Raw genomic sequence first — 23,871 nt, 5'->3', positions numbered from 1 at the left:
AAATACTTAATTTTTTTATTTATTATTAAAAGAATCGAAATTATGAGAAGTGTTTTAGGAGAAACACCTTTAATTGATAGTAATCTCGTCTTTTAAAATTTTATTTTTTGTTTTGAGAAATTTAAAAGTATATTTTAATTTATTAAAATAAATGTTAATTATTTATTTAAAAATAAAAAAGTATATATTTCAAAGATATAAATATAAAGTATAAATAAAGGAGATCGCCATGTCTAGCCTCCTCCAGTTTCCTTTCCCCGGAGCATTTAAAAACCCTAAATTTCGAAATTCAAATCAGTTTCCTTTCGCATCTGAAGGGAATTGAAGTCACAGAGTCGGGCGTTCGCTGAGATGAGAAGAAAAAGCGCCAGCGGAGGAAGGCGGAGGCCCTCAAAGCGCTCCAAGCTTTCTCTCCGATCTTCCACCAATAATTCGAGCTCTGTTGGCCAGGTGTGTACATGGATACATGTCTATGTGTGGCGTGAAAGGCCGTTTCGGTTTTGATTTTGTTTCTTGTTCTTGTTTCTTGAATTCATGTGTTTCTGTAGCTGTATTATGAAATTATTGGAGCGAAGTTTGGCTTTAGTTGTTTGGTTTGTCAGCTTTCAGCCCCTAAAGGGAACATTTTTCTTTTTTCGGTGGGGGGAGGGTTAGAGAAAATGAAGGAAGAATGATAACAAAAGAAAATGGAGGAATTGTGGCTAGATTCTGAATAGTGGATAGTTTTGATAAAGAATAATTTTTTTGGGTATGGTTATCCATGAAAATGGTCATGTCCTTTTGAGATGTTTTATTTTTGTATCATTGCGAGAGGACTAGTTTCCAGATGTAGCTTAAAGAAATACTACGGATTTGTGTCTTTAGACTCAGTGGAAGTTCCATTTTAGAATAGGAAACCGTTTTATTTGAACTTTGATGTGTTTTGTCGATGGGGCATGGAACAGCTTTGCCAATCCCATATAAGTGCTACTGAAATGCCCATGTCCAAGCGTGACTGGTAAAATTCATTGTGCTTCTGCATGTTCATGTGCGTGTGCACTTTTTGTGCATATTTGTTATTATTTGTGTAAGATAAGTTGATAAACTCATAAATCTTCATCCTGCATTTTTTAACAGGACTGTGGTGTTGAACCTAACAATGATGGTGAAGTACTTGTAACTTCTAGGCCATATGATAACTTGGCCGATCCCTGTAGAAATGGTGAGCCTGTTGCTGTCACTGAGGAGGCTTGTGGATTGGAGCCTCAGGATGTATCTGGGCCAGAAGATATTTTGGAAAAGGATTGGACAGAGAAGGAAGTTTGTATAAAATGTAACAGAAGTGGTAAGGTATTGGCTTGTAGTGATAATTTCTGCCCATTAGTTATTCATGAAGAGTGTATGAGGTGTTCAGCTCGGTTTGATAGTATGGGGAAATTCTACTGCCCTTATTGTTTATATAAGCAAGCTTCATTGGACACCCGTAAAGCAAGACAAAAGGCTATGATGGCAAAGAAAGATTTGTCAGTTTTCCTGGATAAAAGAATGTTGGATGGTGAACCACAGAGCTGTAAGGCAGTGGAAGTTGGGCAAACAAACTCAAATCCATCAGCAGCTGTAAGGGACATAGAACATGACAATATGAAGATTAGGCTGAATGGAAATGAACCCGACAAACATTCTGTTCAAATGGAAAAGGGTCAACAAGAAGAAAGATTCAACTCCCAGTGCACTACAGGCACTTTACCTTCTGGAGGTGCTAAAGCATTAGGGACAAGTGTGCTAAATGATATTGTGCCTGGCAGGTCTAGGGACCATGCAAAACCTGAGGATGGTAGTCAGCGTAAGATAGCTATTGGAAAAAAGATGCATTCAAGGCCTACAATTGGTTATGGTGATGGTGATAGTGGTGCTTGCTATAGGGAAGAAGGCATAGGATGCCAATCTGAATTAGAGGTTGGCGAAGGCGCTCAAGTAGGGCATTCAGGACTAGTTGGCAACGACCAAAATGAAAGAATTGTACAGGATGGGCAAGCGGGGCCTCTGGAAGTTTCTTCCACTGTGAAAGAGACAGCTGCATATGGTGTACTTCACATATCAGCCAGAGGAGAATTAAGCAACTCAGAGATTGTGAAGGAGGACAAAATCAGGAAACCAGAAGCAGAAGAAGAGATGCAGGAACAAGGACAAGGAAATGCTGTATCTTCTTGTGAAAGAGACTCCATTCAGCATGATCATGGACGAGAAAATGATTCATCACGTGGAGACGATGTGGCTGTTTCACCACAGAGGAGGTCCCGTAAAAGGAAAAATATAAATGTTGTGCAGTCTCCAATTGTTGATCGCCCACGGCGATTTGGAAACAAATTATCTATTCAACCATATAACAATGTGGCTCCCAAAGAGAAAACTGAGGTGACCAGAAAATCTAAAGAAAAGCTGTGAGTGACATATATTCTACAATTTGTTTAGGTCTTTCTTTTAAGGATTCATGATGAAAACTAAAATTATATGACCAGATAGTGACTAATGCATTTCTCTATCTAAATTCTTATCTGCAGCAAAAGCCCCCCCATGCTTCTTTACATGAAGCGCAAAAGAGTGCCATGGACAGCTGAAGAGGAAGAAATGTTAAAGGTAAAAGGATACTGTACCCTTCTTCTCCTTACTAAAACAAGTGGAAGGTTGAAGAACTCATTCTATTTTGAGTTGAAGTAATTTAAAGAAGAAGAAAGTTCAGCTAATTCTTATGAAAGTGCTTTTTGTGAAAGCTTGTGTTTCCACCAATAATATCTATGAAGTTTCTTACTGCACTTTTGCCTTTGACATGCTTTCATATGACTGATTGATGTATCACCTTATCATTGTTGAAGATGAATTTTGGGAGATTTAATTGAAAGAACACCAATCAAGCAGAAAGTGAATCAGATCTAACCTAATCACTGCCAAATGAAGTTGGCATCCAAATATCTTCTCCACCATCTTTGGCAGTTCTATGTTATAAAGGACTGATCAATGTTTTTATTTCCAACACAAACCAAAAGCAAATGCTTGGCATGAGTTTGGAAAACTTTTTCCCTTTACTAACTCTGCTTTTGAGAATTGAGGACCATAGCACAAGTTAACCGTGAATTTGAAAAATCATGACCAGATCAGTTGAGCTTGCCTTCTCATCTGTTGGCCCAAGTCATTAGTGGAAGATCATTCAGAAATTTAAATTAATGGAATACACAAGATCTACACACTCAAGTTATAAAAGAAAATGCTAAACATGTTTTCACAAATTAGGCTGTCCAACCAAATATAAGAAAAGAAAATTGCCAAAACATTTATAATGGATTTCATGAAAAGTTAAACTCACAAGGAATAAGATTTTGTGGAGTATCTGAACTACAATTCTAGTGTTGCAGTTCTGAAGTTCTCTAATCCAACAGGAATTGATTCTAAAGGAAACAGAACATGATGGAGTCACATTTTGAGGATATGTAATGAGCTGGCAAAGGCAAATTGATTTCTAAAACAAAGTATACTTTGGGCAGTTGTCATCAAACGTGTGTAACTCTCTATCTTCATCTAAAAGTTTCTCCCATCTTTGTGTTTACCTGCTGCAGTGCTAATTTGTTGGTTTGTATGCTTTTTCTTTGTTAAGATATGTAATGTTGAAACGTATCAAAATAGATATGTTCCTTCTTTTAATTGCTTGTTTTCTTTTCCTTGCCTCTTCTTGAGAAATGTTATGCCTCACAGGCTGTGCAGTTTATCATTAGCATATCACCTTCTAAAGAACCTATTGGAAGCACTGGAAGTGTTTGAAATGTCAGTGCTTTTGTTTTTCTCTTGATTCACACTTCCCAGCCTTCTGACTTAAGGGAATGGTATGCTGCAGGAAGGAGTGCTGAAATTCTCAACCACGGTCAACAAAAATCTGCCATGGAGGAAAATTTTGGAATTTGGTCGTCATGTTTTTGAAAGGACTCGAACCCCAGTTGACCTCAAGGATAAATGGAGGAAAATTTTAGCAAAGAATCCTCAGCAAAGTGATTAGAAGTTATTTTAGTTATGACTGACTCAAAAAGCAGGAGGTAACTTTATGATTATGTAAAAGATTCAAATGTCTTGTTGGTCCTTTGTTCTTCTCAGGGCTTCTTTCAGTGCAATGAAGTATTTGGAATGATGGAGAGGATGTGTGACTGGGATAGATAGTTTTGTCTCCTAATATAATTTTCATCAAGTTTTAACTGATCAAATTGTGATAATGAGAGTAGATATGTTTTGGAAATATTAGCAAATAGTTTCACTTATAACCCCTGAAATATGACCTGAAAACAAGTTCACTTTGTCAATATAAAATTCTAGAATTAATTTTTGATGTAATCTATCTTGTGATTTTTTATGAAGGATGACCTGGAAAGTAATTTTTGATGCTTTGTTATGATGTAATATAAAGGATGAAGAAATAGACATGAACATGTAAATTATTTATTATCTATTAATTTGTTGTTTAATATATCACTCCCTTATCTTGTCCGAACATTTTTTGTAATTGTTAATATTATGTCATTTTTTGTGCCTTTGTAGCCTGTAGGAACAGAGCTGTCTGTTCTTTGTTTCTAACTAATGCCTGATTGGTTGCTATTAAGTTCATGGTGAACTAATAATATTTAGTATTTGATATGCAAGGTGCAGAATTTTTGCATCATTGCCTTTCCAAATCTGTCGTCGTTCGGGCACGTTTCAATTTCATGATTTGATCAATAATGGTAGCTCACTCTCTCGTAAATTAGCTTTTCTAACAATAACGATCCTTGTATCTTTGTCCTCGTTCGAACAAGATTTTGCAAGAAAAATAGGTTGAATGTTGCCAGACTGGTTTGAGAAGTATAAGTTGGAGTCCTGTTTACAGCCAGTCTCAAATTCCGAAAAAGAAATAAGGTTGCGTTAGATGGTCCATAACCAACATAAAACTCATCAAACCAGACATGGGTTGTAGACAAACATTGATTACTGAACTAGAATTCATGGGTTTAATCTACATTGCCCGAGGGGCTTACCGAATGGGGTTAAAAAGACCAAAATGCCCACATCCAAAATCCAAATTTGCAATCGCTGCCACTGCCTTCGTTTCTCTCCTCTCTCCCTTTCCATGGCCACGATGCAACTATCAAGCGCTGCCGCCTTTGCCTTGCCGCCATCGCCTTGCCAACCAATTGACAAAGAGGAAAGATGCAGCAATGGTCTGTGAGATGAGGCGAGGCAAAGGCAGTGGTGAGGCGGCGGTTGCATCGGCGGCCATGGGGAGGGAGAGGAGAGAGCAGGGCGGTGGCCCACTTTGCAAATTTGCAAAGTGGGCGTGGACATTTTGGTCTTTTTACCCCCATTTGGTAACCCTCTTTGTCAATCTATCTATCGCTATGGAAGAACTCAAGGAACTGGTCTTGCATAATAGGATTAGGACTTGATATCCTATAGGTTTCTCTCTCTCTCTCTCTCTCTCTCTCTCGCTGGCTGTTAACATCTCTTATCTGTTTGACTCTTGAATGCAGGAAGTCCAGACCAGACCAGCATTTAGCCCTCCGAAGTGCAACAATGCAAGGACGAGAAGATCTAAAGAGAAGGACGCCTCCACACTGATAAGCAAGCATACATTACATGCAACTGATTAAGAGCAGAAGCATTTCTGATGTTGTAGCACTGTGAAATGGTCAATGCGTTTTGCCTTCTGTTTCTGGTTCCCATTAAATGATGAGAAACTGAAGGAAAAAAAAAAAATGAAATGTTGTATCATATGAAAGTGGGCTGGTTGAGGCTTCAATTACCTTACCTCCACCTTCTGCTGCTGGAATGCTGGTTCTCATGTTAGTGATAAATTTTCACAACTTTAATGATCATTTCTTGTCTCAAAATTGTTACATTATTGCTGTGCATAGGAGGGGAAACTTATTTAACGTTTAGAAGGTACCACGTTAGAACATCATTATAAGGTATACTAACAGCAATTTAATCAATGATGATTATGTAAAACCTGACATGTTATAATTCTTGCACAATTATTAATTTATTTTAACAGGAGTGATGGTAAGTGGTAACGATGTCAGAAAAAAAAGGCATTTGAGATGGAAATTTTATTGAAAGGACCTTACAGGATGGCTCATAAAGAAGAAATCCTCTCTGCTGCTGCTGCTACCAAAAGTACATCAAGACTGAGAGCCGATATTATATTATTTATATATATGGTGCTACACAAACAAACTCAGAATGTTAAAGGGCTTTTTGTTGTTTCTCTGGTGGAGCCAACACAACTGGTAGAGGACGAAGATATAAAGACGTTTTAGATGACCGTTCCACCTGGAATCAAGGCATCTTTGATTACTGTGACGATCCCGCTCTTTATGAAGTAGCCATCTGTTTCCCTTGCCGCTTCTTGGACATTGTCTGGGTTTATGATCTGCAGTAGTAACCGAGTTGTTAACGCATCATCAATTGATTTTGCACTAGGTTGGTCATGTGAGAAAAAGACCTCTAAATACAGATTTTTGAGACGAAAATGGATAAGAGTATGGAACAAAACAGGTAAAATAGGGCAAAAAAGATCTGGATGCAAGACATTAAGGTGTGATATGTGCGCTATAAGGCCCCTTACAGAAGATGAAACTATAATAGAAAGAATTCATGCAAGCGACTTGTGTAGTAAAGGCTTGATATGTAGTCGAATGTCATCTCAAAGTCTACGATACCCATGTTTATAATACTTATGCCTTTTGTTTTGTTGTAAGGGGACTCCTACGCGTCAGTTCATAGACTTGAATCTCGAGTGATTTTATCAAAGCAATTACCAATTCAAATTACTTTATGCAAGATTGTGAGCGGTGAATAAGAACTAGGAGTGAAAAGATTAGCATCACAACCTTCACGTCATCTCCAATGCGAGCGTTCTTGTCGATGATTGCTCTTTTGATGTGAGAGTTCTTCCCAATACCAATCGGAACGCTGCCTTTCGCGGCCAGGAATCTTCTCTCAGCATCTGTCTGCGAGATGATAAAATCAACGCTTAGAATGGAACCAAACCAACCTTGATAAGTTACATGAACAAGACTTTAAGAACAGCAACGGATTGCAATAAGAAGTTGGTTTTTAGTACCTCATAATAATCAGCTCCCATCAACAATGTGTCTTCTATAACTGCACCCTCAGATATGCAAGATCGAAGGCCAATCACAGAATGCTGAATTTTACAGTTCTGCATAGGGAATGAGAAAAGAAAATGTCACCTTAATCTAACACTAAGGCTCCATTAAGGACTTATTCCTCCCCTCCCTGTCTTTCAACAGGAGTAACAACAATTTAAGCATCCGATACGTGGGATTGCAGGTCACTTGTGACCCTAAAAAGGCAACTGAAACTTATGGACAAACACGAGTTGCTTACCTTAATTACACAACCTTCACCAATGACACTATCAGTAACATCAGCATCAAGCATCTTGGAAGGAGGCAAATATCTGGGTTGGGTGTAGATGGGAGCTGAACGATCATAGAAACTGTAGCACAAGTTCAAGACTGTCAACATTTTGTATTAAGAAAAGAGCTACAAGGATTGCAACACATTAAAAGGTGAAGAAATATGCTTATTCTAATGGTTGAGGATACCTAAAATCTGGCACTGGCTTCTTAGTGATTCCCAAATTGGCATTGTAGAAAGCCTCAATAGTACCAATGTCTTCCCAATACCCATCATACAAGTAAGCTTGCACCTATAGGCATGTTATTGGAAATAGATTTTAAGGATTATAAACCTGATTTAGTAAAATGCAGAGATAAGACAATTCAAGGATTGCAGGCATGAAGAAGTAAAATGAAGAGAGGTCTTCAAAAGGACTTGAATTCCAGTGAATTTTTAATAACATTAAAACTACTCACAAAACAAATTCCCAAGTAAAATTCTCAATAAATTATTTCCAAAAATAAAACTTTTCCCACATGTCACCCCTCACCTGTCACATCACACAAGGCAAAGAAGTCAGAGGAAAATAACTGGCTAAGCCATCGGTTCTCATTGGAACCACAAAATAGGAACTGCTCATTGTTGGGAACTGCTGGCCCAGTTAGCTCAGCTAGCAGTCTCTCTTGGCTCCTGTGATATGTCCCTTGGCTTCTCTAAGCTGTATCCCATCATGTGTGGGGTGTTCTATTTTGGGAAATAGTTTAGGGGGAGTTATATTTTAGGATTTTTTTAATGAAATTTTTTAAGTTTTGTAAAAAAACTCTAATTCCAGTACTTTAAAGAGCAGAATCCCAAGAAAATTGGCAATCTAGCATTTAAACCTCCATCTGCAAGTTCAATAGCTTTTAAACTGCGGATGTTCATGGGTGTCCAGAAGCAGTAACTTACAATATATCTAAAATCATAGAGTATCTACACCATAGTTGTTAAAATCCCGATTTTACGCGTACGATTTTACGATTTTACGATTTGAAGACCCCTAAACGATTCAAATCCCATGTAAAATCCAATTTAGGATAAAATCCTATAAAATCTCGATTTTACATATACGATTTTACGATTTTATGCTTTAGAGATTCCCAAACGATTTTACGATTCAAAGACCTTCATTGATTTAAGTTGCAATTTAGAGGATGTTTCCAACGTCTCAATGTCACATAGCATCTGACATTGGAACTTATGCAATGAATTGTTATATTTTGCCTCTAAATTGAAACTTGATTTAACATTGATTGTATAAGTTCCAATGTCACATAGCATCTAACATTAATTGCATAAGTTTCAATTTACTTGATTTAAATTATAATTTTTACTTGATTTAACATTGATTGCATAAGTAAATCAAGACAAATAAGTAATTAATTAATGGACCACCAAACCCCAAATTGGGATTTTACTTGATTTAATCAATGTTAAATCAAGAAAAAAATGCAACATAAATCTAATGGAAGACGTTGAAAGAATCCTCTAAAAGAATTTTAAGCTATATTTTACCTCTAAATTACCTATATTTTGCCTCTAAATTGCCTATACCAACCTGCTAGTTTTTGAACTATATTTTGGAAGTATCATCTTTTGAACTATAATAAGGAATAATCAGGTTATTAAAAGATATTAATTTATTTTCTGCAAAATTATGTTATTATAAACATATATTTACAAAAATTGAAGGGTATTTTTAATTATCTCTAAAATCTTACGATTTTACGATTCGATTTTACGATCCGATTTTATGGACACTTTTTCGATCCCACTTAAAATCCCGATTTTAACAACCTTGATCTACACATTACACAAGCTGCATGACATAAAATACTTCTACCAGGTTCCAGATCATGCATTAAAAGAGATCCAAACCATTGATTCCCTTTCCTTGTCATTATGGATGGCATAATATTGCGGCAAGTGGTCTAAACATGGGCAATCTACCACTTCATATAGGTCCAGATATAGGCCAAGCTTATGACCCCAGTAAATTCAGTAAACATAAGAATGAGCATTGCCTACGAAGAGAAACAGGTTAAAGAAAGAAAAACATACTCTCATGCCAATGGAAGTTGCACCAGGAATGACTTCACTTCCAAAATCATTGGCTCCAGGAAACTGCTCCCTAAGCAGACTTAACATGACATCTTTGCTCACCACATATATACCCATACTTGCAATGTAAGGCATCTCTTTAGCTCTCTCATCATCAAGACCTAAAATAGTAGTGTCAACCTAACACAACACATGAGAAGCAACAATTTTTTAATGGCTTGTAAAAAAAAAATCACACCAATTTAAACAACCAATGATGAAGAATATATACAGAAAGTTCTAAGAAAAGTGAAAGAAAAAACCTTCATAGCCTTCAATTGCTCTCCTTTTGGTTTCTCGGCAAATTCAACGATGCGTCCTTCTTCATTAATCTTCATCAGACCAAATGCAGTGGCACGTTTTTCATCCATTGGAAGTGCAGCTACAGTAATATCAGCATCAGTCTCTCTATGGGCTTGGATAAACCTTTCATAGTCCATACGGTACAAATGGTCCCCAGCAAGAACCAAAAATTCTAAGACATTGTGTTCCTCAAACAGCCACAAGTACTGTCTCACAGCATCAGCTGTACCCTAAGAACAATAAAATAGAATTTAATATAAGATATAAGCAAACACACATAATAGGAAGGATAAGACATTAAGTGAAAGATCTGAGTTCCTGCACTCTTTTTTTTTTAGTAGGGGGACTATTCTGCTTCAGAGTACATAAACTTCAGATTGAAAAGAAACCAAAATGAGATTATGATGAGATACATCCTATTAGATATTTGTGCTAGGCAGATGATAATTTAAATAGAAACGTTCAAGTTTGAAGGATGCTGTTTCAAATAAAAGGCATGCAGGTGACAAGGAAAATTCCATGGCGATGCTCAAAATTTAAAAACAGAGTTAACTAGAAACTACAATTAACTCTGGCACTACTGGGTTTAAAATAAGTTTGCCCAGGATGATGCTGGCAAAATAATACTCAAATGCACCCGTCAAGGTGGAGTAATTAATGCTCAACAGAATCACATGCAGAAAAACCAACATCAACATCTAACAATTGGTACAGTCTAGAATGAAATGAGACATACTATGGCATACACTGCATGCAGTTCATGGCTGTCTAGAGTTCAATGTAGCACTAGCAGGCAATTAAGAAAAAAAATGCCAGTGAAATAGGAGTTAATGGTGAAAGGAGTAAGAGCTATATGCGCAAACAGAAGTATATCTCACAGAAATCAGGGAAGCTACTGATTCAATCAACCACTGGAAACTTGGTCAATAATGTCAAATAGCAGCTGCAGAAATGTATCATCATTATATTTGTGTCGCATCAGAAAAAATAAAGTCATTGAGAGGATGGCAAGGTTGATGAGTACCATACAACTGATTGATTCAATTCTGACTTCACATTGCCAGCAAAATCACTAAAAAAAAACCGATAAACACACACAAAAGAAAGGGGGAAAAAAACCCAGCAAACTTATTCATATGTGCCATAGATACAAAGGCATTGAAACATTTTTTCCTTCTTGGGAGGGGGGTAAAATCCAATAAGAACATTGATAAATACAGTAATAAGAAGAATAAGATCCATATCTAACACTGATTTTTGAACATTAATGATGCGCAGATAACTTTCCCTATATCATTTTAGTTCTAGGTATTCACATTTATCCAACATAAATAAGAATCATCCTCTATGAATGCTTCCTTTTTTGGCATGAGTATAAACCATCCTCTGCGACATTGTTTTAATGCTGATTATCAAATACTTTAGTCAATTTTTAAAACAAAGGTAGAAAAGGATATGTAGTAAAGAGTCTAGAAGAATGGTAACTTTTCTAACATATACTGATAGCCACTACTTGCATCAAGACACCACTGTACAACAAAATTCATTAGATAACTGGAATCATGTTCTCTCTTTTTTTTTTTTCCTTCTTTTATGTAAGTAACACAACTTTAAAACAAAGGAAATGCTAGAAACACAAGCACATTTTAGTAAAGAAAGAGCATTAAGAAAAGAAATGTTTTAACAGGGCCAATAGTACTAGTGAACTCTTTAGTGTTACTTGCAGGTATTATAAGCAGGAACATTTTAAAATTTCAGGGTGATTGGATCTTGGTAATTGTCAAGTTTATTAAAGAGGACAAAAACAATCAGCAATTGAGAGAGAAATGGTCCTCTTTCTAAACTTTCATCCTGATGAACGTGTTAAACTGATCAATCAAATGCATGGTAAAAATTTCGGCAGAAAATGGAACCTAAAGAAATTCGACTTTGAGTAGTATCTCATAGAAGTGAGAAGATTGGAATGCAGAGTTGAAACCAAATTACCTGGAACCAGTTAGGGTTCTCTGGACTTTGCTGAGCTGCAAGAACTTCAACAAACCCTTCATTCTTGTAGCCACCCATGTTACTTGCATATGCTCGTGAAAGGTGCCGGTTTAGCGATGCAGAATTGAACTGGGTAAGAACATAGATCTTTGATATGTTGCTGTTCAAGCAATTGCTGACAGGGATGTCAATCAGACGGTAGTTTGCTCCTAAGGGAACCGCTGGTTTTGCTCTCTTCTTTGTAAGAGGGTAAAGCCGAGTTCCAGCTCCACCTCCAAGTATAATTCCCAGGACACTCTGTAAAGATTTTCTTAAAATACTCAATCATTCCCTTCCGTAGTCACTTGTCTCCAAGGATCAGTTTTTCCAAAAATGCACGAGCATAAAATTCCATATTTTTTTGAAGAATTTATATATTAAAGGCAACAGGGCCCATGTAAACTGATTTTACTTTAACACAAATTTAAACTGATTTTACTTAACACGACGACATATAGTCCTTTTCATCATAATGACTGCCATGGAATATTATAAAGTACCAGAAATAAGGAGCCCCCACAAAACATGCCAAAATCAGCACAGATACTAGAAATACAAGCATTCAGTAACTAATTAGAAGCCCTCCTTGTTAATCTCCTTTACATCATTAAAACTGCAACAAATTTACAAGAAAAAAAGCAATTGTGGGAAAAGATTTTACATAATCCTAAGTGCTACTTTTTTCTCCCATGATCTGCTATCCATGAAATGGGGTAAGGCATCTGACAGCTAAAAGTTCATAGGAAAAGGAAGAAGACACACAATAGCTTTAGAAGCAGAGTTTCACCCAGTCCTTGTATGGCTTCTGCATCGCCTTCCTAGCAAGCGAAGGGAGAATAAATAAAGTTAATTCAATACGAAAAACCAAAAGCAATAAGCCAAGAACCAAAACTGACTATCTCTCCAGGACAAGTTATAATGTAACCACGCTGAGGCTTATGGTCCCGTCTGCATGAAGATACTGTGGTGCTGTTCAATTAACAGTAGAAGACTGAAGCTTTATTGGATATTCGATACGATGAATAACAAAGAAAATCCGGATCTCCACTTCTAAACGGTAATCAACGTAATTATTTTATAAAAGAGTAAGCAGGTACTGAATCTGTAACTACACAGTCAAGTCAGTTCCAATTTCAACAATATTATACTCGACTGGATCTGAGATAAGGAATCAAAATGTCGTTAAATTATTACTTCCTTGCGTGGACAGGTGAGAGATGAATGGAAGCACATAGCTCTAGGATCGCGCGCATACGACCATGACCAAATCCAACAACATAGATATATCTATAGTGCAGGCATTATTTATTAATCAGTAACAAGAGCAGGAGCTTACTCTGCTGGCATCAGGATCAAGACAAGTCTGCGAATTCTGCGAATCTGACACAGCCTTCGGCGAGACAATGGCCGGAGTCCTACCGCACTCGGAACGGCGCCGCAGAGAATACAACTGCGGCGAGATTTTCTCGCCGCACAGATACGACGACGCAAACGATAGCCGCCGAGACGCCGCCGTCGCCGCACGGCTATCCCGGGAGAGGCTCGCGCTGCTGTACGGTGCCTTCAACCCTCCGATGGCCGCCATGATGGTCCACTACCTCCACCTCCGCTCCCTCCTTCCACAGAGAGAGAGAGATCAGGTTTTGGAGTGAGAGAGTGTGCTGCTGGCCTCCATTTTATGTCAACAACGAAATCAGATATTCATTTTGCGGACCCGTATTTGCCCCTCCCTTTTAACGAAATTACATCCGCAACCTATTTTAAGCCCCGAATAGCCAACTCCCATCTCATCCCTCGTCCCTCGATAGAAGGTGACGTGCTGTGGAGGGTATTTCCGGGTTTTAAAGACAACCAGGGAGATTGAGATCTTTATTCACTGAACAGAAACGGAATCGAATAGAAAATATATCTGCGTGGGGACGCTTTGAAACCTTACGGGCGAGTAGATATCGTTTCACGAGCGAGGATTGATAGCCTCACATGCGACTCGTGCAAAGGATTGTGACAGACGTCTCTCGCACCGTTCCTCTTTGAGAATGGGTGCGCGCGCGGACACGCACACGTATATGCTTCCAAAAATAAAAATATTTTAAAAATTCATTTTACTAACCTGGCTTTATAAAATTATTAATTTTATATTAAATATTAAAAATTTTCATAAAATTTAAATCTTATTTATATAAATCTTTTTTATATTTTATCTTGTTAGGCGAATCCCTTGGGCCAACTCAGAGTTCAATTATAACTCATAAACGACAACGGACACCCCCATAATTCTCTAGAACAGTGGCATCAAAGAATTCTCCAAGTATTACCCAACCAGGGGCCGGAGACAAAATTTTTAGGTAGGTAGATAAAAATTAAATAATATAAGAAATTAAAATAATATAATATTAAAAAATATATCAATAAATTATATAATTGACACATTTTTATATTTTAATAACATCACATAATAATATTATTAATTTTATTAAATATTTATTTTTTAATATACACAGTTAAATTGTCGTTTAATCATTAATTTCCTATTCGATTTTGTAGCCGAGTCTTAATAAATTTTATAACAGACTCTCGTTCAATCATTAATATGCAATTCAATTGCATAGTCAAATCTTGACAAGTTTCATGACAAAAAATATATTTTCTGTCATAGTTTTAAATATATAAATAGAAAATAGAAAAAATTAATTTCTTTAATTAAAACATAGTTAAAGAAACTGATAAAAGAGTTTAACATATATAAAATAAAAGTAAGCCAGATTTTCATATATCTTATTTTTACCAATACTGAAAAACGCACTAGCAATCGTCACCAGCCATCGTGATGGTTTTCAGCGATTAGAGACAACACCCAACACTTTTATTCCCATTAACCAACGTACTCAAAAACTAATAAAATTTAACAGTCAAATTTCATAAATCTAAACTTAAATTTCCAACCAAACCCAATATATATAAATGTACTAGCAGTCGCCACCGGCCACCGGGACTAATGATTTCCAATAATCAAAGTCAACCACTTGATACCCTTATCCTTATCGAACAACATACTTAAAATTTAAATTTTTTTAAAAATCCAAGATAGGCATTTTAAAAAAATAAAAAAATATTAAATGATTACATATAATAAAACTGCTGATGAACCCATTTTGTTATTTTTATTTTTCATAAAAAAATATAAATAACTTGAGATTATCATTTTTACATAATCTCCCATCCCTCGTACCCTCAATTTCAATAAAAATAAATCACAAATAAATCTTTAACTAAATATTGAAATCTTGACCTATTAATAACCCTAACGTACTATTTATTTGTTACATGAGAGGCCAAATAACTTAATATCTATGCATGACAGAACAAGTAAGAAGAATTATATCAATTATTGTGACGACTGATGCAAAAACAAAATGGTTGAAGTGACCTTTGGGCTCATAGTCGCCCAACACTTGATCGACACTTGATGACCATCATATCAATGAAAGTTTCACCGGAAGTGTCAATTCAAGGTGGCAATATCATGTCATGTCACTTGTCCAACTCTTTTTGAAAGCGTAATAATTAAAAAATGTAGGTAAACCAGTGGCGTCTGAATACGAAAGCATATGCCTTGTATGATGAGCTGCCCCTAGCAACACAATTTCCCGCACAGGAGATGATGGACAAACCAAGCAAAGATAGCAGAGACAGATCTCAAACACAAAACGAAGCTTCTACACAAAGATAAATCAAATACTTTATAGTTCTGGAAACTGAAAGTTAAAAAAAGAGAGAGAAAGGGAGAGAGAGTAGCTGCCAAATTTACACAAATCATGAAAAGAATTAAGGGGAGAAACACATGGGGATATATATATCTATTTTTTTTGTTTTTAAATTACTGCTGATATTTTCACACATTTGATTGCTCTGGATCGTCGAATGAACATCGAAACCTATAAATGCTCCACTGGACGGGCAAATCGCAGATTATGTGAAGTTCAAATTTTCAACCGCAACAGGCCCCCCCAGGAGCAGCGGAGGCATCTCTACCGCCCGATGGCCCTGGAATGCCGCCATACCCGACTTTTATGCCATAAGACTGCAAACAGTGACAAAAAGCCAGAGTTTTAGTACTCCAAGTTGTACTGTAAATCCAACATGTTTAGTTGATGCCGTGAGAAAAATTTTTAGCAGTCCGGGTTCTACTCCATATAACATGTTTTTGTTGATGCAAAGAAGCATTTTATGATAATGCTAAATAACAACAGATCAAGGGAAAAGTTGCATCCGGGATCCTTCTGAAAACAAGGCGGATGACAAGTGGTTATATAACTAAATATGTGAAAACCTCAACCGTATGTCTTGACATAACATTGTTGTCCGTCTCCTATTTCTTATTGAAATGAAAACATTATATAGCTTCTTCAACCTAAACTTTCAGAATAATATGCTGAAACCCACAAAGATTAATTGAAAAACGGGCACTAAGTTCCTAAAAATTTACTGAAGAAAACATGAGACTGGAAATACCTCATTTGATACATCAAAAACTCCATCCTGAATCTTCTTATATATGGTTGAAGCTGTGCGTATAAATGCCTGTATGGAACAACTCCATCAGTAAGGCAAGAAGAAATGCCCAGAAACAATTTGTTTTGATTTTAAATTCAATGCAGTACATCTCGTGATAAAAGATTCTAAAATATCATATTTGCTGAGGTGTGTACCAAAAAAAAAAATAATAATAATTACCTCCTCGACATTCTGAGCAGTTTTTGCTGAAGCTTCCATGAAGATCAAGCCATGTTCCTTGGCAAACTGCTCGCCTTCCTCTGTGCTAACAGCCCTTCTGTGAGCAAGATCACACTTGTTCCCAATAAGCATGATTGTCATGTTCGCATTTGCATGCTGCCTAGCGTCCTCCAACCAGCTTGCAAGATGATTGAAAGTTTCCCTCCTGAATGGTAAAACAATGAAAATCATCCTTTATCACTGCCAGTTAGCAGAGCCATGTTGACACCACATTATGCCAGCAATGGCTGAACAGATCAATCAGTCAAATTGATTGTCATCCCACATGACACTATAAGAGTTACCACAGATCAACCCAAAAGCTGAACCAAATGAGTTGTTCGACTACCAAGCACTATAATAATAAGCTTGTTCTGTTTTCCTCTTGACAAGAAAGCATGTCATAACTGAAGATCTTGCAACAGATAGATAATTATATTTCTACTAAAAGGGACGTTATATTAGAAGGCCCATCTTTGTTGTATGGTTTAAGATGGCAAGTTATTAAATACCAACATTGCAAAATACGAGCATAATATACTACCTTTCCCACTAAAACCATATTTATTGAGAAGGTTAGAGTGACACTTATCAAAAATAAGATGCAAAAGATTCCTCTTGGATTATCAAAAAAATGGTAGGGTATAATTAAAATGGCTTAGATATGTGAAAAGAAAAGTAATAGACACACCCATGGAACAATTGGATGGAAGACAAGAAGTTTTTAACAAAGTAGGGGCCAAAGAAACTCCTACACATAACATGAGATATAACATTCTTAATGGAAGATATGATCATGGGTAGAGTTGATGGGGGAGCTAGAATTCATGTATTGGACCTTACCAAAACCGACCTAGTGGGATTAATGTTTGTGATGTTGATGGTGACTCACCTACTCTTTCCACTATCAATCAAAACAAATGGTACTTGTTATATAACTACAAAGTTTCATTAATTTATTATCCTTATTTGGAAATCTTTTGCATTAAGAAATGGCCAATACATGAAGAAAAACATAACAAAAGACCACAAAATTATTTTTGTTTTAAGGGTGTTTCCCACTAAGTTTCTTAAAATAAGTGTTCAAAAAGAAGAAGAGATTATGAAAAATATTACTCAGTCATGATAGTTAAGAGGAAAACTGCATCTTGCATTTTATGTGATCATACAATCCTTTTTAAAACAAAAAGGAAAATTTTATTGCATGGCTACATGACTGCTTTATTTGACTTAAAATGTTCGGCAATTAAGTACCAATATGTGCAAAATATGAATATAGCTTAAATGAAAATGTTATGGTAGATGTGCGGTCATACAAAAAAAAGAAAAAGACAGGTGGAAAGCCCCTTAAGCATGAGATGGAATATAATAAAATTACAAAGGATATGGTCATGGATAAAGATGGTAAAAGATCTAAATTCTGTGTAGTCAACAATCCCTATTAGGATAAAGGCTTACAATTATTATTCATTTTCTTGGAATGCAAAAAGATTTCCATGCAGATTCGATTGCCAGATAAATTATTGAATAAGGGGATCTAACATAACTGGGTACCAACACAGCACTAAGACTTTCAAAATCTTTCCTGCTAAAGACCCAGACTCATCCCATGGTCCAGAAATAACAGATAAGGGTACTGATCCAAAAAGTAAGGGGTTGTTCTCTTCGTGTTTCAGTTTTAAGTTTTGAGTTTTGAATTTATTTTCAATCTTATGTTTTGATATTACTAAAAATGCATTCTTTTTGTCTGCAGTATTTTCTGCGTTTTGCAAATTTTGAGTGTGTTTGTGAAAAAAAAACCAAAATGACTTTTTGCTATTTTGAATTTTTTTTACAAAATTTTTCTTTGTTTTTTAAAATGTGTTTTTGAAAATATGAACGTAAACACATTTTTACTATTTTAGAAAACTAAAAATTGAAAACGGTATGAAAACAACAAAGAGAACGGGACCTAAGTTATCTAAACCAATTTCACAATTTGGTTTAGATTTCACGCATTTTTGTTTAATATGTTGGCGTCCCCAGATAAATGGTTGTCAAAGTTCTATCTGGTGGTCATTATCCAATAACTAAAATATTTGTAAGCAGGAGTCATCCTTAGGTTGTCGAATATCAATTCTATGGAAACAATGACATTGACAATCCATATAATTTCTAAACCTCCCCCCACCCACCACCCTCTTTCCAATATACAATAGTGAATATGTCAGGCCTCTAGTCCTAACTAATGCTTCCTTAGAAGATAGAACTGGAAATTGAGGGAGAAATAGTAAGAATTTAGGGGAAATGAACAGAATATTAGGGAGAACTAACAGAAATGAGGGGGAAATTAGAGAGAATAATAGGGAAAAAACAGACAGAATTGAGGGAGAACATAGACTTCAATAAATTCTTGAAAACTCATAACATTGGTAATCCAGTCATGAGGGTTATGGCTGTATATATAAGCAACCCACAATTCTATAGAGCAGCTACCACTTCACTACTAGTAGCAACCTCTTAATTACTCCACCCACTACTCCATAACTAAGAATAATCAAATAACAAAAGCAATAACTAACTATTTCAGCAAAATAAGTAAAAATAGAAATAAAATAACAAGTTGGTCGTGACATTCCCTCCACCTTAAAAGATTTCTTGTCCCCAAGAGATCATGGTCATTAGTTACACCTTTTTCAACTAATCCTTGCTTTTACTATCTCATTCATCCTTCTTAGACTGTAGGGTGCAGGATCCTTGATGGTGCCTAAACAATCAACCAAGTCTGTTACCATTCGAGGATGAATGTTAACTTCTTTTTCCTCCTCCTTGCTGGCTCTATCCAGTTAATCCTCCATTGCTAGCTTTGCTTTGACCTCAGGTAATGGAGTACCCATTCTATCAAGAATAGCAGGCCTAAAATCTTCAAGATCCAGAGTAGATGTAATCGTAGCCTTCTCCAACGGCAAAACATCTTTTACTGCCTGCTTGCTGGTGTACCCCCAAGGGTCCATCTTCAACCAATATCTCTTCCAATGGTGTTGCAATGATTTTTCCTACAACTGTCATTCCTTTCTTGTCATTCAATTATGGATGTTCCTCAACTTCTTGTAAGTCAAAAATCTGATGAAGGACCCTAGTGTTTGCTTGAATCGATTCTATAGTAGAACTTGAAAGAAATTCTACTGGTAGACTGACTTGAAACCTCTTTGAAATCATAATCATTAAGTTGCCCAATTTTTTATTTAACTCTTCCTTGAATACTTTCTCCAGCGACTGAATTCTCTCAAGGGTTCCTTCAGTTCCCTGCATAGTCCAAATTCTTCAAAATCTATTGCTTATCACTGTTGCAATAACCACCTTGTTCTGATCGAAAATCAACTAGTAGGAACCCTAAATCACAGCTAAGAAACCACTACTCTGATACCAAATGTCAGGACCCTAGTCCTAACTGATGCTTCTTTAGAAGATAGAACTGGAAATTGAGGGAGAAACATCAAGAATTGAGGGGCTAACAAACAGAATATTAGGGAGAATGGATTGAAATTAGGAAGAACTGACAGAAATGAGGGAGAAATTAGAGAGAATTGAGGGAGAACATAGAGACTTCAATAAATTCTTAATAACTCATAACATTGGTAATCCGGCCATGAGGGTTATGGATGTATATATAAGCAGCCCACAATTCTATAGAATAGTTACCACTCCTCCACTACTAGAAACTGCCCCTTAATTACTCCAACCACTACCTCCCAACTACTCCATAACTAAGAATAATCAGATAATAAAAGCAATAACTAACTACTTCAGCAAAATAAGTAAAAATAGAAATAAAATAACAAGCTGGTCATGACAGAATATTGCAGCCAAACAATTTCCAAATTTATCCCAAATGAGGTGCAACACACAATAGTAAGAGTTTCAAACTAGAACTGTTTCCTGAGGCAGGTTGCTCAAAACTGTTTTACAACTGCATGATACAGACTACCATCAGATGGAATTAAGTATATCTTTTCCCTTGAAAATCAAACAACTGAGAAACCAATGCGGCTGCCAGACAAAAATCTCAATTTGTTCCCTTTTTTCCAGGAATGAAGAGGAATAATTAGCATGAGTCATTAACATTTACCCTATGCAAACAAATCATGGACAACTTTCAAAATTGATATCCAAAAGAGAACTTTCAAATATATGGAAGCTAGACGATGCTTCTCTCTCAAAGAATGCAACCTGAATAAGCATACTAAAGATAAAGGCGTGCATATGCATGTAATGCAGGATAAGTTGAGTTCTCGGTTTCATGAATTCATAAAAAACTAAACCAACAGTGTTTTTTCAAGAATAACAGGCTAGTTGGTGGTTTCTTCTGTGAATTAAGAAGGCTCAAACAAAAGTCATACCTTGTGATATCATACACTAGTAGTGCACCAGCTGCCCCTCTGTAATATGACCTTGTAATGGATCTGAATGATTCTTGACCGGCCTGATAAGAATAATGTAAAGTTACAGATTTAATCATTAGCGTAAGCATATATTTAGATATACGAACAACAACAAATATTTTCCACTGATACTAAACTACGAGTTCAAACAAGGGGTGGAAGTTAAGGTTCTCCATGATACATATATTGACATCTTTCATAAAGCATCCAAGGAAGAAACCAAGACACGTCAATAGGAGTCGTAGAATATTTGTAAGCAGTAGAAAAGGACAAAACATAGGAACAAACCGTGTCCCAAATCTGCAGCTTTATTGGTTTGTTATCAATCGTCACCATTCTGGCCCCAAATTCAACACCAATGGTCAGGTCATGCACAGGCTGAAACCTCTTGTCGGTAAACTGAAGGAGAAGACATGATTTTCCAACCCCTGTAGAACAATAAATCAACCAATCAGTTGCACTGTCGAATACTCAATCAATTCTCATAACAAATAGAACAATTAGAACAATCCCACACTCCACCATAAGAATTCATAACTTCTAAAAGATTAACACGAATTGGACTTTTTTAATTTTTGGCAATAAGCAAAATGTCTATAGCCTTTAAGAAAAAATTTACCAACTTATAGAGGACAAGAGGCTCTACTTCCACAAATTGCCTTTAAATTCAAATTGAGTGATGGGCATGCCTCTATCTGGCCCAAGTTTGCTTTACACTCCTGAATAAGTGCTCTTGCTACAAACAGCCCTTTCTGCTCTTGTCTATTATTTTCCATTATCCCCTTTACTTAAATTATATGGTTCCCAAAGTTAAACAACAGATGGCATATTTCCTGCATGTATATAGACACGATCAACCACATAGAAAAGGCAAGTTGACAACGAACTCCACCAATTCTATTCATTAATTCATAAGCCGACATACAACAAGGCCGATCATAACGGCAGAAAAAGAAATCCGCGAAAATTGGCAAATCGCTAAAACCAATCAATCGAGCATTGCAAGACACCGTAGCACCAAAAATTGAAAAACAAAAAATCAAAACAAGCGCATCAAACTTCCAGATCCGTTCACCAATAAACATAACGATACAATTATTAAACAAAACATCCTATTGTCAGCCAAAAACAAAAAAAAAAACAAAAAACACAAGGAAGAGCAAGCGACAGAAAGTATTTACCGGTATCTCCGATGATTATGTACTTGAAGAGGTAAGCGTACGACATGATTTGATACTCGGATCTCTCCGGTTCCGCTCCGAAACCGTCCAAATCGATTCAACTTACGTGTAGGAATAGTGTCCGGCACCAGATCTCGCCGGAGAAACAACCGATGGATTTGGACCGATGAAGATTCGGAATCGGAATCGGATCGGATACACGTAATCTGCACGTATACGTATATGTATTACCAAGGATTGAACAGGAAGAGATCGGGGAGAGGGAGAGGGGGAGAGAGAGAGAGAGAGAGAGAGAACCGCTTGACAAAAACGTTGGCAACGCTTCCCCTTTCGCTCTTTATTCCTATTCCAGCTTGTTTCTAATAAGCAACAATCTTCTTCTTATTAAGTAATAACAACTAGATGTCCACCCGTCCGAAGTAAGCTTTGTATTCTGACTTTTAAATAATTTTCATTTATTATTTATTAGAATAAATAAAGTAATAATTATAAGAACATTACAAAAATTAATTAAAATTCATAAATTTACATAAAAATAAACTTATTGATAAAATAAAAAATAGAAAATTCAAACAAAAAAATTTTAAGAAGTGGAGTAATTATGATATGAGGATAAAAAAAAATATCCATCCTGTTTAAATAAAAAGATTTAAAAGTATCTCAGAAGATCAAGAGAACTGAGAGACCTTAAATTGAGGGGACGAGTGACTTCTTCCAGAAGTCTTTCATAAGTCGCTTGGCAACAAGTAAATTTATATTTGAAAGACTCTTACAGGCTATCTGAACTTGGAAACTTCTCTCCAAACAGTGCAAGAGACCCTTTCGAGAGATTATAAATCTTGAAAGACCTGATTTTCATATATTATTTACAGAAAACTATGAAAAACAAATCAAACCTACCTCCAATGTGCATCTAGAAGCACATTATATATGTTTACTAAAATGTATGATTTTTCCAGTATCATCGTCTTTATAAATAGAAGAACCCTATTTCACTTGAACTATGTTTAAAACTTTACACTAATCACAGTTCTACTTACTTTGTATTTTATACTCGAATTAAAAATATTGATTTAAGCATTAAAGGGTTGTCCGAAAGGTCACCCACGTCCTTAACTGATTTTCATCTTAACAGGTCACTCACAGACTCAGATTAAGATGTTCCCTTATTGCAAACAAATTTATTGTTGTATATAAGTAACAACAATAGAACTTAAATAAAATATTAAAAATTTACTCAATGATTAATACATATAAACTATTAAAATTAATGTCAATTTTAAAGTTAGAAGGTAAATAAAATTCACTCCTTAACTCTAACTATTTTTTTTTAGAGTTCTTCACGATTCTAAACGGTGATTAGAGTACTTGTTTTTATAATTGATGCGACTGAAGATTTTGCATCAATAGAATTTGTTAAGTTTGGGTTATAACTAGTTTTGGTTTCTTCACTTTAACTGTAAGGCCCACTTCCGAATACTCGAAAGAAGGTCATTACAGAGATGATATAGAACAAAACTGAACTCAACTCATTTCATTTCTAGCAGCGGAAGTTTAAATAAGATTTAATTACATTCTCAACATCTCATAACTCTAGGCTCAAATACCAT

General features: G+C 36.0%; 3 protein-coding genes across 4 annotated transcripts; 1 reads left to right on the top strand and 2 right to left on the bottom strand.

Annotated features, from left to right (window-relative positions):
• Positions 1-233: 233 nt before the first annotated feature.
• LOC127791831 (uncharacterized) lies at positions 234-6,142 on the top strand. The gene is made up of 5 exons (XM_052321956.1): positions 234-450; positions 1,117-2,420; positions 2,541-2,616; positions 3,866-4,061; positions 5,523-6,142. The coding sequence occupies exons 1-4, from the start codon at positions 352-354 to the stop codon at positions 4,022-4,024; spliced, it is 1,638 nt and encodes a 545-aa protein (XP_052177916.1). The 5' UTR covers positions 234-351; the 3' UTR covers positions 4,025-4,061; positions 5,523-6,142.
• Positions 6,071-13,552, bottom strand: LOC127791832 (glucose-1-phosphate adenylyltransferase small subunit 2, chloroplastic). The gene is made up of 9 exons (XM_052321957.1): positions 13,223-13,552; positions 11,848-12,144; positions 9,822-10,091; positions 9,520-9,699; positions 7,626-7,729; positions 7,405-7,516; positions 7,118-7,216; positions 6,885-7,004; positions 6,071-6,424 (listed from the first exon to the last, which is right to left on the bottom strand). Exons 1-9 carry the CDS (start codon positions 13,469-13,471, stop codon positions 6,308-6,310), a joined length of 1,548 nt encoding a protein of 515 aa, XP_052177917.1. The 5' UTR covers positions 13,472-13,552; the 3' UTR covers positions 6,071-6,307.
• A 2,048-nt stretch (positions 13,553-15,600) lies between these two features.
• Positions 15,601-22,670, bottom strand: LOC127792508 (ras-related protein RABB1c). Of its 2 annotated transcripts, XM_052323016.1 has the most exons (7): positions 22,559-22,670; positions 22,262-22,467; positions 21,369-21,508; positions 21,039-21,121; positions 16,621-16,825; positions 16,399-16,467; positions 15,601-15,967 (listed from the first exon to the last, which is right to left on the bottom strand). In XM_052323016.1, exons 2-7 carry the CDS (start codon positions 22,305-22,307, stop codon positions 15,875-15,877), a joined length of 636 nt encoding a protein of 211 aa, XP_052178976.1. In that variant the 5' UTR covers positions 22,308-22,467; positions 22,559-22,670; the 3' UTR covers positions 15,601-15,874. The 2 variants fall into 2 exon arrangements, with proteins under 2 accessions (XP_052178976.1, XP_052178977.1); XM_052323017.1 differs by lacking the exons at positions 22,262-22,467; positions 22,559-22,670 and adding an exon at positions 21,700-21,855.
• Positions 22,671-23,871: the final 1,201 nt, after the last annotated feature.

The sequence above is a fragment of the Diospyros lotus genome, chromosome 15 (assembly GCF_014633365.1).
Source record: "Diospyros lotus cultivar Yz01 chromosome 15, ASM1463336v1, whole genome shotgun sequence".
NCBI lineage: Eukaryota > Viridiplantae > Streptophyta > Magnoliopsida > Ericales > Ebenaceae > Diospyros > Diospyros lotus.
The sequence above is the reverse complement of the archived record's forward strand: the minus strand, read 5'-3'. Positions and strand labels throughout refer to the sequence as shown.